The sequence below is a fragment of the Adiantum capillus-veneris genome, chromosome 10 (genome assembly GCF_014529385.1).
Source record: "Adiantum capillus-veneris isolate H3 chromosome 10, ASM1452938v2, whole genome shotgun sequence".
NCBI classification, from domain to species: Eukaryota; Viridiplantae; Streptophyta; class Polypodiopsida; order Polypodiales; family Pteridaceae; genus Adiantum; species Adiantum capillus-veneris.
The window spans coordinates 105,584,140-105,611,626 of NC_140940.1; the positions used below are offsets into that span (position 1 = coordinate 105,584,140).

The 27,487-nt window shown below is 45.8% G+C and overlaps 1 protein-coding gene across 2 annotated transcripts in view; it reads right to left on the reverse strand.

Annotated features, from left to right (window-relative positions):
* Positions 1-10,652: 10,652 nt before the first annotated feature.
* The window catches only part of LOC147449410 (ABC transporter A family member 2-like), a 66,267-nt gene continuing 49,432 nt past the window's right edge, over positions 10,653-27,487 (reverse strand). Inside the window, exons 9-16 of one of the 2 annotated variants that reach the window (XM_086521856.1) lie at positions 12,641-12,758; positions 12,483-12,559; positions 12,283-12,372; positions 12,052-12,195; positions 11,650-11,943; positions 11,470-11,550; positions 11,190-11,390; positions 10,653-11,042 (exon numbers count right to left, since the gene is read on the reverse strand). In XM_086521856.1, the coding sequence (XP_086377982.1) occupies positions 10,803-11,042; positions 11,190-11,390; positions 11,470-11,550; positions 11,650-11,943; positions 12,052-12,195; positions 12,283-12,372; positions 12,483-12,559; positions 12,641-12,758 (1,245 nt within the window). In that variant the 3' untranslated portion in view covers positions 10,653-10,802. The remainder of the gene's footprint in view (positions 11,043-11,189; positions 11,391-11,469; positions 11,551-11,649; positions 11,944-12,051; positions 12,196-12,282; positions 12,373-12,482; positions 12,560-12,640; positions 12,759-27,487) is intronic. The other variant, XM_086521857.1, reaches the window with a different exon arrangement.

A 27,487-nucleotide genomic window follows, 5' to 3' on the forward strand; every position in this document is an offset into this window, starting at 1 on the left:
CGTTTGCTCTTCCTTCCTCAATAATGGCTCTGAGCGTAAGAATATGATCTAAAGTGGAATAACCCCTTCTGAATCCAGGTTGTCCTGTTGCCCTTATGCCCTCATTCTCTGCCCATCTACTCAATTTTTGTTCCAGAATGGATGCGTACAGTCGGGTCAAAGTGTGACCTACCATAATGGTACGGTAGTTCCCGGGTATCATAGGATCCCCTGACTTGAAAATAGGTACGATAGTAGATAATTTCCAAGATTCAGGTAATCCTTCACACATGACCCGATTAAACAGACGAGCAAGGACTTCTGAAAGTAGATCCCTGGCATGGATCAGATGTTCTGCTACTAAACCATCATGATCATATGCTCTTCTTGTCTTCATCTTATCAATGGCTTTTTTCACCATTTCCGTAGTAAAGAAAGTACTAGTAACAGGGCATGGCTCTAGCGGATCTGGTAGTGGAGGTTGTCTAGATACCATATATAATGATGTTACATATTGACCCCAAATCTCAGGAGAAGTAATCGTCGGTGAGTGCTCGTGAAATAAGCGCCAGGCCTCATGTGAGTCCTGACTCAAGAAGAGCTGATATAAATCCTTCTCCAGTTTGGCTAAAAATGCCCTTTTCTTGCGACGTACTATACGCCGAAGAGCAATCCCAGACTGCTTATATGTGATGATCCCAAGGGTAAGCTCTTTGTGGACCTGGGTTCTCATCTCTCTGCATTACTCGTCATACCAACTGTTTTGAGGCATGTTCCTAGATCCTCTCTTCTGATCAGGTTGAGTATGTGGGTATGCCTCTTGTGCTGCTCCATGTAGTATCTTTGTTAATTGAGAAGTAATCTCCTCTACAGTATATATACTGGCTCGGCTGTCCACATCCTATTATAGATCTTTTCCACATAGACTGAATCAGTTTCTGGCGTGAGAGTATATCTTGTGTGTGTCTTCTTCCTTTGTACTTGAGACGCATTGTATTGGAAGGAGATTGATAAGGTCAATAGAGCATGATCCACTGCAATCCCAACCGGTCTGGGTCCCACCTTAAATTCCTTGATACTAGAAATAAAGCTTGGTGAAGTCATGACATAATCCACTGTACTGACCCCATGCCTGTGCGGGAAGCATGTGAATCCCCCAGATAACGGGAAATTCTCTAGACCATTAAGTATGGCCAAACCATGTATAGTTGCCATCTCCATGAGATGTCTCCCATATTCAGTGTGTTCTTTATCCTGTGAGTTTCTAGTAAGCCCCCTCTGGTAAATCCACTTCTCTGAGCATTTCCTCAGAAGTATCATAGTATCCTGCTTGAGAGTTGGCCGTTCTGGCATTAAAGTCTCCTAAGAGAACGATGTCTCCATCTCTAGAGAACTCCCATATATCATTATTCAATATGGAGAAAGGGGATTGTCCTTTAGGTGAGGAGTAGACTGAGGTACTCGGAGGGAAGTAGCATATAGCGATATAGAAATCTACCTGTCTCGGCTCTCATTCTCACCCACATATACCTTGCTTGCTCATCTTTCCTGATAATCTGTAGTAGTGGTTTCAGCTCCTCTTTAAATAAAACTGCTACTCCTCCTGAACCCCGGCTACCCTGTAGAGATCTCTTGTCTGGTCGACCAGCTGTTTCGCATAAATAACCCTTCACATGTGGCATACGCTGTCCCGGTATCTGGTGTGTCTCTGAGTAGAAAACTATGTCTCTGTCCCTAAAGCTGTCTTCAAAGGCACCTACATCTAGCCTATATGATCCATTACAATTCCACGCCGCTATCCGGAGCGTCCCCCCATAGGTCTCGCACCGTCATGCTGAGCGCTTTTCCAGAACCACTACTTTCCCTCCTCCATAAAAGGCGATTTTCCCCTTTTCTCTTGCTGCCTTGATCTCTAGCATCAACTCTTGCATGTGTGTCACTGGTGCCAATGTAAGGTCATCTCCCAGGAAAATACCGGTTTTTTTAAGAGCTGGCCTCTTTTTTAGAAATTCTTTCCTTATTTCTATATTCGGGAATCGGAGAATAAGTGCCCTATCCTTTACGTTTCCCTTCACATCGATTCCTTTCTTGCCCACTCTCCATGCACTTGTGTGAGTAGGCTTTGTGATGCCCATGCGTTGTAGCAGTTCCTTCACTTCTTCATCTACATTCTCTTTGTCTTTGACTCGTGTGACCCGCACATGCAGAGCCCGAGTCTTCCTTTTTTGCTCTTCCTCAATGGTCATATTAATAATGGTAGAAGTAGGTGTGGTCTCGAGCATCTGGGCCTTCCCTTGCTTCGCATCCATTTCTCTGCTTCATCAACCATTAATCTTCACAAGACGTTCCGCCCATGAAGATGCCGTTTTTGCTTTTTGTTCATCTCCTTCCCGTAGAGTTTTCATCTGATCCTTCATGTCCTCGAGCTCCTTCAGCACTGAAGGTTGGTCGTCTCCCTTCTCCTTAGTTGCAGATTTGCAAGCCGCAAGTTCTCCTTTTAGCTCCTCGACTATTGCATCCTTTTCCCCCATGTGTTTTTCCATATTTGTTCTCCATGCTTCAAAACTTGCTACTGCCTCATCGAGTTTCTTTTGCATAACGCATTTTGCTACATTTACTTTGGCCTTGATTAGGTTTCGTAATTCCGTTTTCAAGCTCTGAGTCTCCTCATTCTGTATCCCCCGGATCTCTCTCCTTAGTTCTCTCATCATGTATCCATACATGGAGTTCCTGTAGCTCTCAGCGCTCGTGTGCATTTCCTTCCTTATGTCATCTCTCATGTAGTTTAGCTCTTATTTGAGCATCACTTGGACCTTCTCCATCATTAGTTCATCATGTATCTTGGACGTTTTCCCCACTTGTAATGATCCTGGTGATAGTACAGTATCTCTGTTTCTCCGCTTAAATGTAGCTGTTGTCTTTTTTGGGGTGGTGTAGCTACCTACACCCGGCCCTTCCCCTTCGATAGGTGGATCCATCGAACCCGACCCGCAAATGTGGTGACCCTTGCTACAAGCTGATGGAGAATGGAGATCGTATTAAGACTTTTCAGGCTGACGCGTGCGTGAAGGAGCAGCAACTGACGTGTGCGTGAACCAAACTCCGGCAACTGAGGCGCCTTTTGGGGAATTTATCGCGCGTGAAGAAGCGGCAACCGGCAGCCTTAGGCGATAGAGAGATGGGCAGCCTTAGGCAATAGGCTAACTCAATAACACGCGATAGGCGACCTTAGGCGATAGGCTAACCCAACAGCTCGCGATAGGCAGCCGTAGGCGATAGGCGATAGGCAGCCTTACGCGATGAAGCTCACGATAGACAGCCTTAGGCGATAGAGAGAGAGGAGCTGACTGCGTGTGCCTCTAGGCCACCTGCGTATTGCTCTCCCGTTCGCCCTCGCTGCCCAAGGCAGGTGCGCTACCTCCTCTAGCTCACCCGTGACCAGTGCAGGTGCAGGTGCAGGTGCGTGCAGCCTAACTCCTGCTGGGCCAAGAGAGAGAGCCAAACCTGCGCGTTACTGCTCAGCCTCGCGCTAGAGAGAGAGAGAGAGAGAGGGCCTGCTCGCTGTCCTGCTGAGTGTGGCGTGAGCCCTATGTGGCGCGAGCCCTCTGCCTGCGTGCGTGCCTGCCTGCCTGCCTGCGCGCGCGAGAGAGAGAGAGAGAGAGAGAGAGAGAGAGAGAGAGAGAGAGAGAGAGTGCTTTGACATTTCAGACTTCTACCCTTGGTTAGTTCTTGCTCCATGGTGGCCACAACACCTGTGCCAGGCGTCTTGATGACTGCCCACGCACCCTTCACCTGGGGCATTACTTGGGTCTGATGGGCGTATGGTGGGCCTCTCCCCTTTGCATGGCACAGTTCGAGAATGGCTTTAGTCTGCCTTGGGTGGCTTCGAAGGCAACATCTTAGAGCTCATCATGCTGGGTCGTGGCATCTTTCAGGTGCATCTTTCAGACGAGCGCTGCGCCGAGTCTCTCTACAGTCGCTCTCCTATTGTTCCAAAGACCCGGCTGTCGGTTTTAGAGCGCTGGACACCAGACGTCGATGTTGAGGAATTTGATCGCCAGTAGCGCATCCCTCGTTTTCCAATCACACTCTCTTTTCCATCGCTCCCGGTCCATCTTTCAGGTTGTGTTACTCACAGTCAATGTAGATGCAAGTGATCTGACGTGTCAAGGTCAAGTGGTAAGTGTCTGTTCACCCAAGATGGTGGTGTCTTCTCTAGGAATGTCGTGATCCCATATGCCATGAGCATGGCCATATCTCGTGTGAACTCCTCTAATGAGTGCATAGGTGTGTCCATAGCAAACCATGTCACCACCCCCTCTGGAGTGCGCAACCGCCGAATGATGGCTGCAATGAAGGATCTCCCAAGGATCGTACGCCCATAGATGATCAAGCCGATGCCGAAGATACCGTGTAGTGCAACAGTCACTGAGAGACCGTACAGGCCACCACCGGATGGTGTCCTGGTAGGAGGTAACTTCATCGTCTTTTAAAAACACAAGCCAAGAGGCTGCTGTCCACCCAAAAATGCAAACTGCGAGGGGATGAAAACGCTGCTGTCCAGCGATTTTCAGCGTGCTCGTACGCTCCCAACATGGTCCGGAGCGGTGCAGAGGGTGTAGGGAAGGCGGGGAATCAATGTAACAACCCCAGGTGGGCTGAAAATAGAGAAAACAGCAGGTGTTTATGGCTGAAACTGTAGCAGATGAAGAGGAATCACGCCGGCAATGCACCAGATGGAAGGCCGGGTGGGAAGGCAAGATCTGTAGGGTCCAGAAGCTGAGCGCTGCCCCTCCATGCTGAAGACGCTGATGCTCCCAAAAATGCAGATGGGCTGCAAAAACGCAATTTGAAAAGGGGCATATCCGGCAAGGAAAAGGGTCCCAGACCCTAGCACTAGAAGGGAAAACGGCAGATCTGATGGTTTCCAGCAGAAACGCAGATGGCAAAGCTTTCCTTCGCGATGGAAGCTGTCCAGAAGATGGGGCCACCCTCTCTTGCAGACAAGCAGAGATGTTGCTGTTGAAGAAAACGCTGGTTGGTTTGATCTTCTTGGGAGAGAACCCGATGCTGATGTAGCGCCAGATCAATGGAGGGCCTGAAGCTCTTATACCAATAGAGTGGGCGTGTGGGGAAAAAAGAGAGAGAGAGAGAGAGAGAGAGAGAGAGAGAGAGAGAGAGCAAACGCTAGATGTAGGAAGAGGGGGTGATCAGCCCCCCATGACTACTAGAGCATGAGAACCTCAATACAACAGATGTGACTGACTGTGGAAGTGGATACCCCCCTGGCCCCATAAGTAGGTGCCCAAGGGGAGGTAGGGCAATGCTTGGAAAAAATCCCCCACAACCCAACAAGGAATAAATGAAATATGAGAGGGCGCCTGGACAAAGGTGGACGGTCGGACAATGCAAAGAAAATGCATATGCAAAGGGTGGCCAGTCCAGAGGCACACTAGCCATACATGCATGCCCTAGACCTGTGAAGCAGCAGAGTGGTGTAAGTCTTAACACCTTGTCTGTACCTTTTGTTAATGTGAATGCTCCACAAGTTCAAGGGTTTATGACTGGGCAACTAGACGAGGATGCGTTTAGGACGCAGTTGGTTGAATATGTTTATCTTGGTTGGTGCAGAATCCTAGGTTTATGGAAGTTCTGCAAGCGCTACGAGTATCACAGCAGGCAAGGCAACTTTTTCATGCAGCAACCTGTTGAGGCCCAGGTCACTTATGCATCTCAGCAGGGCAGGGAGCACTCGCATGTTGCGGAGTCAGTTGGGGCTCCAAGACAAATTCCTTCTGTCCATGAATAGGTGGTTAGGACGCTGATTCCACAGGCTTTGCCAGCTCAGCCAGCCACCCTTTAGAGTCCAAATGTTGAACAGGTGGTTAGGACGCCGATTCCACAGGCTTTGCCAGTTCAGCCAGCCACCCTTTAGAGTCCAAATGTTGCATTAAATGGACAGGGAACCAGTTTCCAGGCTATGCAACAGGTTCTTCCACTACCCATGATACATCTTGGGTATTTTGGGGGTGGATCTGTGTTGCAAAGCATGGCTAGTTATGCGCCTGGAAATTGGCAATACATGCCAGGAACAATCTTTGGGGGTATGCAAGTCATGATGTGTAAGGTGCAGCGGAATGAATGTTGAACTTTGCTCAAGATGAGTGCTCCGTAATGTGCTCAAGGTTCCTTTTGTTCTTAGGGAAGGGAGAGCCTTCCGTTCTTAATGAGAGAGTGCAATGACCACTAACAAAGTGAATGGACACTGTGCATGAGAGTGTGTGAGACTGAGAGATAGAGAGAGAAGAGAAATACGACACCAGAGACGTTGTAAAACCCTCCTCCGAATGCCCCACTCTCGTTGGCAAGAGTGGTCTACTATTGATTGCACAAACTGGTACAAAGTGGATGCATGTGACTGATGCAAGTCTAGGCTATATCGATGTCGACGACGGGGATGACGAGATCGACGCTAAGGCTGAAAACTGATGCACTCTATCTGCTGTCGAAAACCACTAATGACTGAATTCTGCTAAAAACCAAAACGCTGGTTTGGGGTTGATTCCTGCTGGCTGAAAACCGCTGTTTTGGGGCGGTCAAAACGCTGAAAATCTACTACTATGAACTGCTGAAAACGCCAGGGATGTGGGCGATATTGGTTTGCTGAAAAACGCTAGCAAAGGGGTGACTAGGGCGATGAAACTTCTTGATGAAAAACGTTGGATGCAGGGAGGCCTTGGCGATGAGGCTATGGCTGAAAACGCCAGGTGGCTGGGGTCTTCATGGCGAGGATGACTTGATGAAAAACGCTAGGAAGTTGAGGTTCTTGCTTGGAGGGAAAACGCCACCAAGGGGGGGAGAGAGAGGGAGAACCTGCTGCCTGCGGCTTGTGTTCTCCTTCTCTTCTGCCAATTAGTGCTAGCCTAGGTTTGCTTATATACAAACTTACTCAATTTGCCCTACCTACTTTCCAACAAAAGTCACTTAAATTAATAAGTGAAAAATGTCAAAAATAGGGAAAATGGGTTAAATGTACTCGAAAATTCCCCTGAAGGATTCTAATGGATTCTGATTGGAATGCTTATGATCATGCTGTGTGCAAAGAAGACTTAGGCAAAGCAGAAAAGGGCTGCTGATCGTCATTGATGTGAATTTTTGTTTTCACCTGGTGATTGGGTACTCTTACTGTTTGAAAATGCAAGGTTTAGAAGATGAAGGGCAAGGAAAGGTTATTTCCCAAGCTCGGCTTGCGTTACTATGGGCCTTTTCACGTACTTGATAAGATTAGCGATGTTGCTTATAGGCTGAAATTGCATGACACTTAGAAGATTCATAATGCGTTTCGCGTGAGTCTTCTAAGACCTTTTGTAGGTGATGAGCCAGAAGATATGCCAGATGAGGATCAACCAAAAGTTCAGGAACTTGATGAAAACTTGGTACCTGAGAAGATTTTGGCACATAAGGAAAGAAAAGTTAAGGGAAAAGTTGCACAACGAGAGAGAGAGAGAGAGAGATGAAATGAAATGTTATATTAAACGTCTTCAAAAGGCCAAAATGACCTGTAAGACCAAACTAATTCAATCCTTGTGGATCTAATCCAATGTCTGGGTACAAAAATAGAATGAAGTAAAGTGAAAGACTAAACTAAAAGACTATAATCGTTAGATTGAATCATCGTTAATGCCCGAGGATGCCCGGCATAGGCGTTGTCCGAGAAAGTATTGCACCGATTGTTGAAGAGCTTCATCAATGTCCACCTTTGTGAATAGTCGTACTGGGCGTTTCCCATATCGTGCTAGAATAGTCGTGATCCTCTGGTGGAGCCTCCGTCGATGTCGTGATCGCCCTCGTGATCGCCCTCGTAGACGTGGGCGTCTAGCTCTCCCGAGCTCAGTGGCTCTGTCCACTAATATACCTCTGGTATAGCTGGGCTCTAAAGTCTGTTGTGAAGCAGGCTCATCTAGTTACAAAGTCCCTGCTCTAAAGAAGTCAGCGATCTCCCTCTGTGAATGTCTCCCATTGCCCGGTCTCCTCAAGAGACTCTCCCTGTGTCTGTGCAGCTTTAGCAAAAACAACCCCGAGGCATCTCTGATCCTGATATCTCACGACTCTAGCCAACGGTCCAATGCCTTCTTTGAATAGACAATGAAGGCGGCCTTGTATCTTATAGTATATCGGACAATGATAACTGTGATGTAACTCTGTCTCTGGCTCTATATGACACAACTGGCATATCCCGACTTCTGCCAATACTCTCCTAAATTTGCGTGTCTCAATCTAAAGCTGATGCGATGATGTGCGCATCTGACCAATAGCACATCATATCCCATAGGATAAATGAGTGTCCATATAGGCCCGTCTAATCACATATCCATCCTCTGTTAGTTGGAGAAGATGCTCTCTATAGAAAGCCATCTTCGTACCCAACTCTTGTATCGACTATATCCATGTGCTTCTGGTATCTAGTTGAATTAAATCATGACGTGTAAGTCTAGTGATCTCTGTCCGTGTGAAAGAAAGGGAGGGTATCCAAGGAGTACTGGAATGGGGGCAGTCTATCCATGCTGAAACGATGTGACTGAAACCATGATGTCATCTGCCCATACCAGCATGTTGTGTCCCCCTGTAGCGCTAGTTGTCGGGATGACTCAAGGGCTAGCCGAGCATAGCTGTCTCTGGGGAGGTCCCATGAATTATGCATGAAAAAAAACTGATCTAGAACGGGCCTTAACTACGAGAGGGGGGCAGCTAGCTCGGTTCGAAGAGGAAGAGAGAGAGAGAGAGAGAGAGAGAGAGAGGGGGGGGGGGAGCATTAATAACTTTCCATCTCCCCTCTAATCTCCTTGCCATCATGCAGATTCCTTGGGGTAAATCATACCCTTGTCTCCACCTGGTCGCTTGCCATATCCCCCACTGTGTGATGTGAGATGCAGCCTTCTATCTCTAGAGAAGACTTGGGTGATGTCATATGCAAATGCAAGCTCTACAGGTTGCCTACGCTTAGAGAGAAGGAAAAGGAGGTATAACTAGACGAGAGAGATGCGGGACAGAGGGTGATGGAATTCGTTGCCACATAGGTAGGCTAAGGTGTAGCTAAGGAAAGGAGGAAGCTTTAGGATATAAATTCTGGTAGGAAATGAGGAGAGTGGGATGGGATGCCTATGGTGGCTAGGATGAAGCAAGCTGTAGAGGCTCATGAATTGATTTTACCATACCCAACAATGTAAGAAATGGGATGCAGCTTAGAATCCAAGGCAGCCCATTTCTGTATTTGACAAGCTGAACAAGGTGGCACCAAATTTGTAGACAGAAAGCCACCCTAGCCCCACGCCCATGCCCACCGGACAACTATCCAGGCCCCAAGGAACCCTACCCCCTGAGCACCTCGCCCCCCTAAAATTCTGCCTGCCCTCACAATGGATCAGGGCCTCTGCCCATCGCCAAGCGGCCCTGAGCTCTGCATGCTCTCTTATATGATCCGGCATCCTCACGTGCAGCCTGCTGTGTGGAGCACCACCATGAGCTCTCCTCCTACCATTGGCCACTTTTTCCTACACCTTGTCGTCGTTCCACTAGTTGCGTGAGTATGTGAGGTTGCGATGTATAGTGAGCAGATGATGGTAGCGTGTGATATTTTTGAGAGCACAAAATATAGAGACAGTTGACTAGAACAAGGGATGCTGCAAGAGGGGGGTGGATGAACACTTCAAACGATGGCAATAGAGCAGCTGGGGGCGGCAGATCTAGCAATAAACAGATATTGGGAGAATGGGAGGTTGAGGTCGTAGATTAAAGCACGAGAGAGATTGGGGGTAGAGGAGCAAAGCCGCTCAAAGCACTGGAGAGAAGCAACGGGATAAGCAGCTTTAGCCTCTAAGGCTAATTTGGTGATGGCAGCAGAGAGCTTTAAGTTTTTCCTCATTCTCGCAGTTCAATTCCATGTTGCAGATGGGATGCAGAAGGCAATGGTTTGTTTGCAACTCTTGAGGCTTTGGGGATGGTAGCAAAGTGTACAACTAGCAAAGCGTCAAAATAATGATGTTCTTGGCCGGCCATGTCGCCATTGCCATGGCGTCCAGTTGGCAAGGAAGCCCCGAAGCTTTGAAGAGGAAGGCAGAGGACCATCTATTGTGCAACCATGTGGATGACTACCCCCAATTCCAGAATAGATAGATATATATTATATAGAGTGAATCTCCTTCTCATGATTAAGTGCCATAGTTTGATATATACGGTTCCCTTTGTAATGAGTATCTTCTATCTCTTTCAACCAATCAGAAATTGTGCATTTTTAAAAAAATAACCTCTTCTTTTCTATTAGCAAAAAGGGGAGGCATCACTAAGGCCTCACGCCTTTGGGGCATGCCTATAAAAATAATGTTATTGGTGTCCTTTACAAGCCAATTTGAATGCTTATCTTCCTTACTTGGTTGAGCACCAACAGGAAAACCTTAAGAAAAAGAGGTAACATTGGTGTGCAAATGTCTTTGGAACTTGAGTTACAAGGTACATCAGTCATGGTATCAAACTATGCCAACTAAATTACTTTGTAGGCAATGTGACATGCAACTTAATCAAGAAAAGATTCTTGTTCTCTCAAGCGTACGTCCATGTGCCAACTGCCCACTCCATCATGAGAATTCATTCAATTTATCAGATTGAGAATGGTCAAGGGTATCAATGGAATGTTGAATTTCATTAAGAATGGAATGGTTATACAGATGATTTCCAATATTTTATTGGATAACGTAAACACAATTAAAGAGAATTACATGGTGATTTTGTATGGACAACACCTCCTTGGTGCAGAAGTGATGGGTGATTCATAGAGAAACTCTGCCACGGGAATTCCTAGCGCTGCCGATCCTGAAGCTACCTCGAGAAACTGGAACAACACCCACAACTTGCTCTGATGAAGGTGAGAATGGCACCAAATCTGATTGTCTTGCTAAACAAAGCCTGCCACTCTCATCTTGTTGCCAATCTAGTTTGATCATCATGCCTTGTGGATGTTCCTCGGTCTCCGAATTTGGAACTGCAACAAATGTTGCACCTATTGGAACCTGCATATAGTCCGAAAAACAGAATTGGATTGGTCTGGAAGCACAAAGAATCAAGACACAAAACACAAAGGGTAACCTGCAACCCTAAAAAAACAATTCTAATCTGATGAGAGCTCTCTTGAAGACCCAAGAGATTTTCAGGCTTACTATAAAGATTCGACCTAAACTGACCCTCAATGAGCCTCCATCCGTTAGGACTACCGTCTCAAAGCGGCCCTCTTCAGCTGCACTTTCAAGCTCTGCCTTCTTTGCAATATTCAAAAAGACCTCCTCGAGCGTGGTTAAAGACATTTGAATATCTGCGATGCCAAACTCAGATTGCTTGTCTTGCAACTCATCAAAGAAGCTCTGCATGAAAATACGGCAATCATGTCAAACAGACGAAAGAAGACATATGAAGACATGGGCATTATAAGATGGGCCATACCATCAGTTGATCTTCTCTCTCTCTTGGTATAATATATGTAAGGAAATTAGAAGTCTCTTCTTTGGGCTCTACTTCAAGTTTCTGTATATACCATATCAGTAGAAATTGAGATGACAACGATCTCCCAAATGCATCTTCATGTAAGCCGCATACTCTTAATGGAAAACAAATGAGCAGTACCTCTTTGAAAAAGCTCTTGACAAGATTTGCATGCACAGCACCTTCTGGTGTTGGTTTACCATTGCTCTTTTTGAGCAAACTCACACTAACAATGTAGCCAGCTCCAAATCGAGACTTCAAATAAAGGGATGTTCCGATGCAACGAAGCTTTCCCTTGGCCATTATAGCTATCCTATCGCTAAGAATATCTGCTTCCTCCATAGAATGGGTTGTTAAGATGATGGCCCTCCCTTTCTTTGCCCCTTCAATAATGTCCCACACATGTCTCCGAGTGATTGGATCCATACCAGTAGTCTGTTGTAAGGGAAAATTGTTGACAATTTAGATTATTGGCACTATATCACAAAGAAAGCAGCCCAACCAAAGTAAAAGATTCCTATTTGTTCACAAAAAATGACTTACTGGCTCATCAAGGTAAACTATCTTTGGATCTCCAATCAGAGCAATGGCAACACTTAAGCGCCTCTTCATCCCTCCGCTGTAGGTTCTTGCACGTGCATTCATGTCCTTTTCCAATCTAACTTGTGATAGGAGCTCTGTGGCCATCTGCATTTTGACATGTCCACATCCTGGTCCTATTAAGTGCCTTGAACATGGCTTGTACCTATGGAACATATAAACGCGGCAATTTACCTGCTTTTCTAAAGACGATGGTAGACCCTTGATTCTGGCAAAAAGGTACACATGTTCCAGACCAGTCAAGGCATCCCATAAAACATCAAACTGAAATCCAAGATGTTATTGCTCAATAACAACTTGAATGCTCCAAAGAATTTTCTCTAGATCTCAGCGTATTTGACCAAAAAAGCAAGCTGAAATTTAGTGGCACCCACCTGTGGACAAACTCCCATGTAACTTCGTATGTTCGCGATGCCTTGAGTGCTTCTTATAGACTCTCCATAAACCAAAGCTGTAGGGGGTTTCAAAAAAGTTATAATTGTGAAGCTGTTATGCTTTCTGACCATTTAAATATAATGGCACATACACATACCATCACCCCCAGAGACCGGAACAATTCCGGTGAGACAGTTGATCGTTGTGGTCTTCCCTGCCCCATTGGGACCCAGCAAGCAAAAAAGTTTGTCTTTCTCCATGTGAACCCAAAGGTCCTGCAAGGAGAGGCACAACTTGATGTCAATTTACAGTGAGGGATCAAAGTAACCCTATACACTAAGCAACGGATTTTAAAAAGAGACCTCACATATAAAGCATCATGTTTCAACAAAAATTTCAGAATAACAGCCTGCTTATATCAAGACAATACCCTTAAGTACTGAAGCCGCCCACTTCCAACAATCAATGGGCTCATCTAGGAAACTATTTCCTAATTATTGTAATCAAGACTGGCTTAAGCTAAGTACAAAATTTGAAGTTGTCGCTAGTCTGTAGGCAGCAAAAGAGAAGAGAGGAGAGATTTTTACATTGCAGGAACAATACCCAAGAGACCTCAAAGATCTATCCGACGAGTCTTGAACTCAAGATCTAATACTCCAGAGGGAATCGGAATAACCAATCTACCACACTTGGGTGATAGAAAGGTTATTCTAGTTCTCACTTCTTATTCTCTCTCTCAGACAGCTTTCTACAATACCTCAGAGGAAATGTTGAGAGAATTGGATGTCAATGATATGGGATTGGCCAGGTGTTTGCAGGATGAGGAGCACTCTGGATATGGGAAATATCTGATAGACATGGGGACTGCACATGGATTGGCCATCTTGAATGGCCTCCAAAGATTTCCAGCATCAAGTGGGTTCACTTGTTTTCCTCATAGACATGGGGCTAGCATAGTGGATTATGTTTTGGCTCAGCCTAGTTTTATACCCTCTATTCAGGACTTTACAGTCGGGCCCAGGCCTATTGGGGTAGCAGTAGATCACGCCCTCCTCACGTTTACCGTATCATTCCAGTTCAACACAGCTCGAGTGGCACAAACATCTACACATACCCGATGCACTTTTACTTCAGAGATTGATTCTGTCTATATAGATGGTATATACAGACGGTTATGCATAGAGGATTTGGGGAGAATAGCAGGTATGATGAGGAGTGCAGAGAGACGAGAGCCCGACTTCAGAGGGAGGTTCACGGATTGTTCTTCGACATTTGGTGTGACGGAAGAAGAGGGCGTTTCTAGCTCCGTTAGACCAGGATTTATACCAACTGTTTTTGAGCCAGGATTTAGGTGAGGCATGGCGACTCTTCCATGGGCTCACCCTCACCAATTATCACTTCTATGGAGGTATGGGGTCAGTATGCATTATCTCTCTACATAGTCTTGGGTCAGCCACCTCTTCTAGATCCGCTAGAGCCAATGCCCAGACACGTGCTTTCTTTACCGCCGGGATGGTAAAGGCGGCCATTGATAGGATGAGGACCACCAGAGCATATGATCACAATGGCCTAGTAGCAGAGCATTATTTACATGCCAAAGATCTGCTTGCAAAGCTTCTAGCAGTGATGTTCAGCCGTGCATGTGCGAGGGTCTACCTGATAGTTGGAGTTTGTCTGCTATTGTACCTATCTTCAAGTCAGGGGACCGTATGGAGCCTGGTACTACCGCAGTATTATGATTGGACATACATTGGCACTGTTGTATGCATCCACCCTTTAGCAGCATTTGAGTAGATGGGCAAAGAGAGAGGGTGTACGGTAGCAGGACATGCAGTTTTAGGAGAGGTTTCTCTACTCTTGATCATATTCTGACACTCACAAGAGCCATTATTGAGAAGGGGAGATCACATGGGAGATGGCTCTATTGTTGCTTTCTCGATTTCCGCAAAGCCTTCAATACATTACCCAAAGCTAGATTGATGTGCAGACTACAGGAGGTGGGGGTACCCACATAGTTGATTTGGGGGATGATGACTCTTTATATGTCAGTGGTGGGGCATATATGCACTCTAGAGGGGATTTTTGATTTGGTTCACTCCACTATCGGGGTGAAACAGGGCTGCCCGCTATCTCCTAGAGGAGCACAACTGGCAGGGACATTGAAACGAACACGCAGAGTGGATCTCCCGGCTACACGGACGGCCTACAGACACGCGTCGGATGAACCACCTGACCATAGCTACCATCTGACAGCTCCACCGTGCTAGGGCCAGCATCCGAGGACGTAGCCGTGCACCTGTAAGACCGAGCGTCCCATACCACCCGGCCTCACCTCCTTGAGGTGACCTTGCACACTCCTAGCCTCACGGGCTAACCACTGGCACTTTGCCAGTGGGGGTTGATAACTACAAATGAGGCCTTGGCCTCCCTTTTATAATAATGGCTGGCCACACTGGCCGGGTTGACACTATGTCCGTACAGACACAGGACGCCCATCTCGACAGCGTCTAGGCTAGATCCCCTCTCTTGTAAGTGGGACATAACATACTTCCCCCCTTAAGAACCATTGATGTCCTCATCAATGAAGTGAAGATAGTGAGCTTTCAAATCTCTAACCGATTCCCAAGTAGCGAACCTTTCAGGTTGACCCTTCCATTTAACTAAGTACTCGTCATAAGCCTGTTGGCGAGAATGACGGGTACGATGATCTAAAACTGCCTCTGGTTCTCGAGGAACATAGGGAAAGTTTACTTCACTTGAAAGAACTGAACTGAATTGAAGCAAGAGAGAGACAAGAGAGAGAAAAGGGACGACATAGGGATGTCGGGTCCCTACCCTCAAGGGCCCCCTTGCACTGTTGCCAGAGCAAGTACTTTCTTTATTCTTGCACAATGCCACTACCCTGACTGGATGCTGAGATGTTGATGCTGATGGGTACTGATGCTGTGGTACTTGATGACGATATGTCGACGACGGTGATGACAATTGTGACGATGACGACGATGATGTCGTCGTCAAGTCCGGGATCTGCGGCGATGGCGATGAAGGTGTCGTCGTCAAGTCCGGGATCTGCGATGACGATGACGAAGGTGTCGTCGTCAAGGACTACGATGACGATAACGATGTCGATGACGACGATGGTGTCGACGAAGACGGCGTCAAGGCTGAAAACTGAAAACGCTAGATGCTCTCCTATGGATCTGTTACTGCGGGGCTGATCTGTAACTGCCAAGTCGTGCAAAGGCTGAGAATGCAAAACGCTGGTTGATCTGGACTAGAATTGCAAAACGCTAGCTGTCTTGGATGAAAACGCCAGGCTGATCTACTACTGGTTGGTCAATGGAACTGCAACAGGGAGTTGCGGTCCGACGAAGCCAAGGGCTGAAAACTGAAACGCTGGTGGCTGTGGGCTGAAAACGCTGAATTGCTGATGCTGAAAACATTGGGCTGAATTGCTGAGAAAACGCTAGGAAGCCTGAGGGTGCCTGCCGGTCTGCTGCGGTGCCTGCCCTTTCTGTGTCCCTGCTTCTTCTGCCTCTATTGAGTGCCCAATGGGTTTCATTTATAGGATTTATATGCTGGGTAGGGCAAGCTTCCCAACAAACTTACAAAAAGAATTCCAAAAGTCACTTTTAATAAAATGACTTATAAGAGGTGGTTCACGTGGTAAAATGCCTGCATGATGAAATGATTCTTCTTGTGCAAGAGAGGGTATGCAAGTATGACCGGCATGGACATGCACGTCCTGCTAGAGGCTCACAAAGTGCCAGGCTGAGTCCTAAGCTAGGCTATGACTGATGCTAGACTATGGCAGAAGCGTGTCCATGTGACGCAAGTGAAGTGCCCATGTGACATCCCCCCTTTTAAAAGTGAGGCACAACTGCCAAACTTCTATTTGTACTTCTGATGCTGACTGATGAATGCTTCTGATGCTGTGGATGCATCACCAATGAAAATTCCTCCAAAACCAGGGACTGATGGTATTGTGGGTGCTGTGGATATTGCTCGCGATGCAAATAGCGTGTAAGGGTCACTATCCAGCCTTACTACGATTGCCGAATATTAGCCTTGGCTCTATATCAGACAATGATGACTCTGCCTGCTGTAGCAAGAGCTGTTCCCCGAACACTGACTGTGGTGAAAACATTGCCGGTGCTGATGGACTGAGGTTTGGTTCCGGAGTCCTTTCCAAAGGTTCAATGACGAAGGAAATGGATGCACGCTACATGCGAATGCGAATGCAAAAGTGGTTTAGGCATCTTGTCTTCAACTCCTTCCATATCCGCATACAAGGCTAGGAGATCTTAGTACTCAAGATCTGGGTTTTCGTGTATCCGATGTCGATCTTCCTTCAGAGACATGGCAATGAAGATGGTATCTGGTAAGTGCATGGTTGGGACTCAAAGATTCTTCAGGAAAAAAAAACTGGGAGAGGTTCTTTGGGTTCTTTGGTTCAACTTGGGTTTTTGATGGTTCTTGGGTACTTGGGGTTCTTTGGTGGTTCTTCCCTTGAGTTCGCGAGGCTGAAGCACGGACAGAGCTATGATACCAATGTCAGGTGCAACGCACACAAGACTCTTATACCAATGTTAGGTGCAACGCACACAGAGCTCTGATACCAATGTTAGGTGCAGCGCACACAGAGCTCTGATACCAATGTCAGGTGCAACGGAAGAGAATAAGGATTTGCTCGGATCTAGTGCTCCGCACGCAAACACAAGGGACACTTTACTTCAATGCTACTTTCTTTACTCTTGCACAATGCTACTACAATGACTGGATGCTGATGCTAATGTGTATTGATGTTGTGGTACTTGATATTGACTATGTCGACGACGACGATTGTGACGATGACGATGATGATGTCGTCGTCAAGTCCGAGATCTGCGACTATGGCGACGAAGGTGTCGTCGTCAAGATAGGGATCTGCGATGACGATGACGAAGGTGTCATCGTCAAGATAGGGACTGTGATGACGATGACAATGTCGATAACGATGATGGTGTCGACGACGACGGCGTCAAGGCTGAAAACTGAAAACGCTAGATGCTGTGCTATGGATTTGCTACTGTGGCAGTACTATGGGGCTGATCTGCAACTGCCGAGTCGTGCAAAGGCTGAGAATGCAAAACGCTGGCTAATCTAGGCTGGAATCGCAAAACGCTGGTTGTCTTGGATGAAAACTGAAAATGCCAGGCTGATCTACTACTGGTTGGTCAATGCGGCGAGGAATTGCAACAGGGAGTTGCGGTCCGGCGAAGCTAAGGGCTAAAAACTGAAACGTTGGTGGCTCTGGGTTGAAAACACTGAACTGTTATGCTGAAACCACTGGGCTGAACTGCTGAGAAAACGCTGGGGAGCCTGAGGGTACCTATCGGTTTGCTGCTGTGCCTGCCCTTTCTATGTCCTTGCTTCTTCTGCCTCTACTGAGTGCCCAATGGGTTTCATTTTTAGGAATTATATGCTGGGTGGGGCAAGCTCCCCAACAAACTTACAAAAAGAATTCCAAAAGTCTCTTTTAATAAAATGACTTATAAGAGGTGGTTCATGCGGTAAAATGCCTGCATGATGAAATGATTGTTGTTGTGCAAGAGAGGGTATGCAACTATGACCGGCCTGGACATGCACGTCCTGCTAGAGGCTCACAAAGTGCCGGGCTCAATCCTAAGCTAGGCTATGACTGATGCTAGACTATGGCAAAAGCGTGTCCACGTAGCGCAAGTGAAGTGCACACGTGACAATCATGATCGGCTAACTTTTCTTAATCAGTTTAAGGATTGTTTTACTGACACTCTTCCAGACGAATTACCCCCTGAGAGATCGGAAGATCTTTGTATTGATCTCATTCCGGGAAGTTCACCCCCAAATCAGCCACCTTACCGAGTTAGTCTCTTACAACAAGAAGAAATCCTTAAACGTTTAAGTAAATGAACTTCTTGATAAGGGTCTTGTTCGACCTAGCACTTCTCCTCACTGTTCACTAGTCTTGCTTGTTCAAAAGAAAGACGGCACTTTTCGAATGTGCATCGACTATCGTTCTCTCAACAAGATTACAATTAAGAATAGATTTCCAATTCCCCGAATCGATGATATCTTAGACAAACTACAAGGGCCACGAATTTTTAGCCGCATAGATCTTAAGAGCGGCTACCACCAGATTTGTATTGCTCCTGAAGACATACATAAGACTGCATTCCGAACAACTTTTGGATTGTACGAGTTTCTAGTTATGCCTTTCGGCCTTACTAACGCTCCAGCAACTTTCAATCAAATGATGGACCGAATTTTTCGTCTTCATCGACAGTTCACAGGAATCTTCTTTGGTGACATCCTAGTCTTCTCTCACACAGAGGAAGAACACAAACGACACCTACAGACTATGTTTCAAGAACTGCAACAACATAAACTTCAAGTTAATGCTAAGAAGAGTGAATTTTTCTTGACAGAGATTCACTAGCTGTGTCTCCTATAATCAAGTACGCATGGACCCAACAAAGGTTCAAGCTATTTCAGATTGGCCACAACCTGCTTCCGTTCATGACATCCGAAGTTTCCTCGGCCTCTGTTCTTATTACAGATGTTTTATTCGCCATTTCGCCCATGTAGCTGCACCTCTCCATGATCTCAGAAAGAAAAAGATATGTTTTGTAAGGGGAGTTAAGTAGAAGGAATCTTTTGAAAAGCTTAAGTACCTACTCACCCATGGACCCATACTTGTGCCTGATCTTCGGAAACCATTTGAAGTGCATTGTGATGCTTCAGGTGATTGCATTGGCTAAACCAAGAAGGCCACACAATAGCTTATGACAGTAGATGACTTCTCATGCTTCCATCTATGAGAAGGAACTCATGGCAGTTATCCACTCTCAATTTGGAAACACTATCTTTTGGAAGCAGATTTTACGATCAAGACAGACCATCAGAGCCTTTGATATTTTCTCTCTCAACTCAAGTTGTCTGAGAAATAGATGAGGTGGGCCAATTTTCTCTCCATGGTTCACTTCCAAATCTTACACACTTCGGGAAGTAAGAATATGGTGGCCGATGCGCTCTCTCGATGGCCCCAAGTAAATGCCATAACAAGTATACATCATCAAGAGTTGGAATCTCTACCTGAGATGTATCCTGATGACTCCGATTTTGGTGAAATTTGGCAACAGCTACAAACTGGTACCAAACTCTTTCCCTACTCAATTAAGGATGGTCACCTTTATTTTTATCAGGCTCTTTGTGTGGCGCGTCCACTTAGAACAAAGATAATGGTTGGAGCACATGCTTCTCCTTACGCAGGCCACAGAGGCATAATGTCTACGACACAGGCCCTAGGAAGATATTTTTATTGGCCAACACTACGAACTGACATAGATCAATATGTCAGAGAATGTACCATGCCAAAAAGCTAAGTATGATCGCCATAAGACTCCTGGCTTGCTTCAGCTCCTTCTGGTACCACAGGTACCTTGAGAAAGTATCGCCATAGATTTTGTAATGGATTTATCGTGCACTTCGAATGGAAATGATGCAATCTGGACTATTATACACAGATTCAGTAAGCAAGCTCATTTCATTCCAGTAAGAAAAACCATTAAAGCTGATCACATGGCCAAGATATTTCTGGCCCAGATTTTTAAGCATCATGGTATGCCTAAAACGATTATCAGTGATCGCGACCCACGAATGATCAGTGATTTCTGGCGAGCACTTTTTACGAACTTAGGAACTAAGCTAAATTTCTCTTCGGCTTATCATCCTCAGATTGATGGACAAAGTGAGACGTGTAACTCCACAATCCTAGACATTTTGAAGTGCTATGTCTCAGATAACCAAAGAGAATGGGAGAATTATCTACCTCTCGCAGAATTTGCCCATAATAACACCATACATTCCTCTACAGGAAAAGCTCGTCTTGAAGTTATTTATGGGAAACCACATCTTCCCCCAATCCTTCTCACTAAGGAAAAGATATTTGTAGCTCATGAATTTATTCGAGATCTGGATACCGCTTACACGCAAGTGAAATGCGCTATCCTTAAATCTCAAGAAAAGCATAAGAAAGCAACAGATAAACATTGTCATGATCTCACGCTAACTGAAAGACAATTTGTTCTTCTTAAGCTTGATAAAGCGCGACTTAAGAAACAGGCCAATCAAAAAGGGAAGGTTATAAAAATTTCCAACACATATTATGGCCCATTTAAGATTACAGAACAGATAAACGACGTAGCATTTAGATTAGATCTTCCAAAGAATTGGAAAATCCATAATGCTTTTCACATGAGCCTTCAACGACCTTTCGTTGGCGAATTTCCTGTAGAACGAGTTACAGAAGATCCTCATGAGGTAGATGAAACTGAAGAAATACTTCTTCCAGGACAGATCATTCATCATCAGGAACGCCAATTGAAGTCTAGAAGCACTCATCGTAAGTACTTAGAAAAGTTTACCAATTACTCCCCTAAAGATGCTTGGTGGATGACGGAACCAGACCTGTAAGATTTTCCAGACATCCTGCATAAGTATCATGAAGCCTTACAGTTGAGGACAACTGTTTAGAAGCGAGAGGGATGTAATATTTTTAGCTACGGCTACAGTTAAATGAAAATGATTTTTGTGCACATAGTATGAATATACGAATTTATGGTATCAATAAATTATGAACGGGTAAATTTCTCGGTGCAATGTGCCATTTGGGAATTTATCCCGGTCCGTATAGTATGATAAGCAGAGCAGTAGCTGGACATAGTGCAGAATCGATCGGAACAAGCGCATGAATAAGATAGTGTCCCTAAAGGGCTCAGAAAAGTCATAATTTAATATTTTCAGCGTGGCCGCCCATTTCCGGACAGAGTGTAAATACGTCTCGGTGAGAGCAAACAGGTTGAGACGGGAGAAGCATGAAGATGATCGAGCTAATTATGCTCCAATTTGGTCAGAACATTGAGTTTTTACGTGTGTTTTTAAGTTAAAAGGTTAAAACCTTATAAACTCAATGGCCAGATAGTATGAACGCGGCCAAATATAATAAACATAAAAAAAACTCAGCCATAGCGTTAAAAAATTGGAGAAGCTTGCGCTTTGCTATTTGCTCTCTCTCTCTCTCTCTCTCTCTCTCTCTCTCTCTCTCTCTCTCTCTCTCTCTCTCTCTCTCGCGCGCGCGCATACAGCCAGATCGCCAAAACACTTACACGAAGGGCATAAGAGCAGGTAGCGCTAGCAATTGGGAGCCCTCTGCAACAGTTTCCAGCCGCGCACAATCCTCTCTCTCTCTCTCTCTCTCTCTCTCTCTCTCTCTCTCTCTCCAAGGAGTTGCTGCTGCGGGTCCATGAAGAGCTTGTAGGAGGTCACGAAGCGCGTGAGAACAGTTAAGGGCAGCCCACAAAGCTTGTGTGCGTCCCTGTGTGGACTAGTTGCACTCAGACAAGCATAGTACGGTCTGTCCACACAAATTTCAGCATTCGGATCGTATCCAGAAGAAGAAATTCAGCCCAGAAGATCTCGTGTGGGTACTCCCTACACGAGCAAGATAACAACATAAGTATTTCCCGCTCAGGAAATCGGAAGTACAAAGCAGAATTTGTAACAAACTGCTGACGTGTCAAAGCCTAAAGAATGGAGCCAACTTACAGATGCCGGCCGAGGGGCCTAAACCCTAAGAAGCAGTAGAAGAAGTGTCACAGAGTGAGGACGTGGTAACCCTAATTGCTGAAACCCTAATTCTGGAAACCCGAACCCTAAAACCTACAAACCCTAATTTCTGCCAAAAACCCTAACTGCTGAACCCTAATTCTGGAAACCCTAACCCTAAAACCTGCAAACCCTAATTCTAGAAACCCTAAGAAGAACAAGCAACAAAAGAAGTCCTACCAACTTATGGGGACCCCGTCCGATGGGGCCCCAAGTGGCATAAAGGCATTAAAAATAAAGCAGAACACACTCAAAAGACTTTGCACATCAAAATATGATCATGTGGCACCTGTACGGACGTCCCGGAATTCGCGGCAGATTTTTAGGGAAATCCCGAAATTTTAGGAAAGTGATTTTTGGGGTCAGCTTTTCATATTTGATGCTTTTAGGCTTTGGGCCTTTAAATATGAGCCTTGGGGGCCCTCTCTGGCACTCTTCAGCGCGCAGATTGCAGAGGAGGTGCTCCCCGGCTGTTGTACTTTGCGAATCAGCAGTAATATAAAGAAATACCGAAAGGGGCGCCAAGGTTTGGGGCCAATACTCTCTGGGGTGGAATTTTGCCACTCCGTGTCGCGTGTCGTCTCTCTCTCTCTCTCTCTCTCAGTTCAGTTGTTATTGAAGTGCTAAAAGTCTGTTCAGTCTGTTCTTTTCTATTGGCACGTGGTGTCCGCATTTGTGACAGTGGTATCAGAGCATCAGGCGTGTGCTTTTCTAAAAGCATACCGGTCCTACAAAAGAGCAGACAGAGCTATTGGAATTTGATTCGAGGTATCTTCGCCCTCCAATCGAGACTTATTAGCCATTCCCACCCTTACTTCATCGCGCATCGGGCGCGCTCCCGTCTTCACCACAGTGTCTTACAGGGCATAAGCCAATTAAGATCACTTGCAAGAGAAGGATCCAGATTTGTTTCAAGTCACTGTTTTTCTCAGAAGCAGTGCTATGCAGATGTTGATTTCTACAGCTACCAAGCAGCATACTCCAAGTACTTGGCAAGCTTTCAAGAAAATTTTTTGCCCGAGGTTATATGGTTTCTGACATCTTCCTTCAGAGTGCAACTTCTGGCAGAGTGGGGTATCCTGAAATGCTTGCCATGGAAACCCTAGCAGATTATAAATTGAAATTTCTCGACATCTCTCAGTAGATGTCTCTTCACGAGTAGATGACCTTGGAGGTTCAGTGTGATTGCTATCTCTTGGGACTACCATCGCCGCCAAAGAAACACTGTCTGTCCAAGAGCTGATGGACCATGTTGTGCTCGGCTACGACCTCATGGAAGGAACCTAACCCTAATTTTTGGTGCAGGCTTCAAGATGGAAAGTCAGTCGACTTTTCGAGCTCGATTGATGTCGAGATTGCTTTCTAAGTTTAAGTTCTGTTTGATCTTGTTTGGTGATCCTGTTTGGACTTTGTTTGAAATGGATGCTATCTGCTTTAAGTCTGTCTTGGTGCCGATTTGAAATGTTTGACTTTGGTTTCAATGCCGGTTTCATTGATTGGTGATTTTTACTCCCGAGTGGAGGAGTGAGAAATACTGTCTTGATATTGTTTGAACCTCGGAACGACGCAGGCCGAAGCCTGGGGAGCGTTTCGTTGTATGCTTGAACCTCCGAGCGACGCAGACTGTGGTCTGGGGAGCGTTTGGTTGTACAGTCCTCTGAGCTCATGGCCCGGACCTTCTTAGGTTATTTGCGGAGGGAGTGACGAGGTAGTCGTTGAGTAGCTTCATACCGCAGACCGTTTGTCTCGGAGGAGTGCTCAGCGGCGCTGTTTGTTGTGTCTTGTAACATGCATATGTGAGCATTTGTGTTGCATTGTGATGTGTCAATTACTGAATATTCCTAATTGGATGAGATTGCCTGGGTATGTAATTTTAGTGCATCAAGACACCCGTGGAAGATCAGTACGGTCTGGGTGTGATGGCTAATTTTACTACGCCGGAATATCAAGAGTTCCAATCTGGACGAAAGGAGAAGCTAACTCCTTGATCAAAACAGCCGAAGGAGAAGCTAACTCCTTGATCAAAAGAGCGGAAAGGAGAAGCTAACTCCTTGATCAAAACAGCCGATAGGAGAAGCTAACTCCTTGATCAAAACAACCGAAAGGAGAAGCTAACTCCTTAATAAAAAGAGCAAATTGATTGTCCCTCGGAATGTCCCTCGGAAATTTTTGAGCTAACTTGAGTTGTTTTGCAGATATGCTGTAATCGCGGACGATTACTCTCTTTCAAGAAGGGGAGATGTAACAAACTGCTGACGTGTCAAAGCCTAAAGAATGGAGCCAACTTACAGATGCCGGCCGAGGGGCCTAAACCCTAAGAAGCAGTAGAAGAAGTGTCACAGAGTGAGGACGTGGTAACCCTAATTGCTGAAACCCTAATTCTGGAAACCCGAACCCTAAAACCTACAAACCCTAATTTCTGCCAGAAACCCTAACTGCTGAACCCTAATTCTGGAAACCCTAACCCTAAAACCTGCAAACCCTAATTCTGGAAACCCTAACCCTAAAACCTGCAAACCCTAATTCTAGAAACCCTAAGAAGAACAAGCAACAAAAGAAGTCCTACCAACTTATGGGGACCCCGTCCGATGGGGCCCCAAGTGGCATAAAGGCATTAAAAATAAAGCAGAACACACTCAAAAGACTTTGCACATCAAAATATGATGATGTGGCACCTGTACGAACGTCCCGGAATTCGCGGCGGATTTTTAGGGAAATCCCGAAATTTTAGGAAAGTGATTTTTGGGGTCAGCTTTTCATATTTGATGCTTTTAGGCTTTGGGCCTTTAAATATAAGCCTTGGGGGCCCTCTCTGGCACTCTTCAGCGCGCAGATTGCAGAGGAGGTGCTCCCCGGCTGTTGTACTTTGCGAATCAGCAGTAATATAAAGAAATACCGAAAGGGACGCCAAGGTTTGGGGCCAATACTCTCTGGGGTGGAATTTCGCCACTCCGTGTCGCGTGTCGTCTCTCTCTCTCTCTCTCTCTCTCAGTTCAGTTGTTATTGAAGTGCTAAAAGTCTGTTCAGTCTGTTCTTTTCTATTGGCACGTGGTGCCCGCATTTGTGACAGAATTAGCCATTCACAGCTACAGGAATGAAAATTTCAACCGCTAGGCTTATGAATTTATGTGCTCTTACGCATCAGAGTAGTGACTGGGACAACAGCAGCGTATACGGTTTGAATTTATGCGCTTGTAATTATCAAAAATGATAAGAAATCTCCTACTAAGGGGGGACCAGCCCATTTTCTGGTCCCTAGTGCTGTGTCAATTTTCTTGCATTATCCTCTCAACTTTATATTATGCAGAGTTTCTTTCTTTTTATGAAAAATCGTAAATAAGATCTAAAAGTGTACAATCACGCTTTCGTTTCTGTAACAGGAGGAGCTTGCAAGGGACAAAGGCATAGGCAAGCTTGACAAAGAGAGCGGTAATAACAATTTCACTCAAGAAATCGGCATGGCATATGTGGTGGTGGCCACACTAGCCACGATTCCAGATTTCTAGTCAAGTGGCTGATGCCGCGACAAGATTCAGCTGGAGAGAGACTTGTGGGAGGCAGAAATGAAATGAAATGTTAAATTAACGTCTTCAAAAGGCCAAAATGACCTATGAGACAAATGGTGCTCCCTACAAATGATTTGGACCCATGTGTTGGAGTTCTAGCTATTGTTGTTTGAACCCATGGATAGGAGTTCAAGGCACATGCATCTAACAAGGAGCCAATGCGACGTATACAAAACACTATGGATGTGTGCACTAATCCATTGTTGATGGCTGGATTATGGATAGAACGTGTTCACAGTTCACAAATGGGGATTCTTGGACGTAGTGTGGTCTACTATTAAATTTTTCTGTGGGGCAACCGATGCTCAAGATGTCATTCTTCTTAGGTAAAAAGTTGGTGGAAGCATAACAGAGGTATATCAATGGAGTCTACAGCTGTTGGGGTGTCCATGGTAGCTTCTACATCGACTTGGTCTTCCTACATATGTCCACTATGAGCTGCAAAGAGGGTGTTAAAGTTATAGCATCTCAAGTGAATAGCCCATTGTGATCCCAATATCTGTTTTGGCTTTAGGTATTTATTTTACTTATTTGTCAAAGTCTTGGGTAGGGTAACTTGTTGAGGGGGTACTCAAGGGCCCCCAGGCTAGTATATACCTTGCCCCCATTGTATAATAACTAATTCATTTCCAAGTTGGTTGGTTCAACAACAAGTCTCTCTCTCTCTCTCTCTCTCTCTCTCTCTCTCTCTCTCTCTGTATCAGCTTTCACCCCACCCCTACCCGCTATTTTCTTTTCAGTTCTTTGTACTTTTTGTACCCAGACCTAGTATTAGATTCACCACATGTAACCTTTTGGTCTCATAGTCATTTTGGCTTTTGAAGACATTAATATTACATTTCATTTCATTTCATTTCTCTCTCGCATATTCTCTTACCATTGCTCTGCGCTTCTGCATCGTTGACTTTGTTAGTCGTGTCACTTGAACCGTGGTGAGGTATAAGACGGGCCAGGAGACGATGCTGAGGGTGTATAGTGAGTGAGATGGGGGGGGGGGGGGGGGGGGGGCAGGGGGCGGGGGAGTCAAGAGTGACGGGCGGGGGAGGAACGGGAGCTGGTGGTGGCGAGGGTGAGGTAAAGGAGTCTTCTCAGGCATATTCTATTATAGAGGGTCAAAACGGTTACCCGTAGGAACCCAATGCTGCTGGTCTATCATAGGTCGGCCATCATGGGGCTTGTATAGCGAGCTTGTCCCTGACGACGACGACCATGCACCACCATCAGCTGACCTGACACCTAGCCCTGAGTCTCTATCTGTTGTGCTGGGCCAGCCTTGGTAGGCTGAGTCTGTGGCACGGGTCCGATTCTCCTACGATCACATGCCTTCACGAGATGGCCCATCTATCTGCATACGAAAACACTAGTTCGGGAGTCCCCAATACTCCATGCTCTAATGGAACCATCCAACACTTACCCTAGGTAGTAGGACTACCTTCACGGGAGAGTGGGCGTCCCGAAGCAAAACACGTATTGTAGGTATACCTGCTGCCTTGGCAATGATTGAAGTTGCTTGCGCGGTATCTCAAAGATGGTCCCACTTTCGGAACCAATCCTTGACAACAACGAGAGGTACTCTCTCCTGAGGCTAGGGAAGTAGATCGAAATGGGAAATCTGCTTCCTCAACAAGAACATCAGAAGCTAAGTCAAAACTTGGCACCATGGTCGAAAATAAGCCCTAACTGCTCGGATGGCCAGAGGGCTCATCACAAAGACCTTGATCACCATCTTGGGAGTCTCCATGCCTGAGGAACTG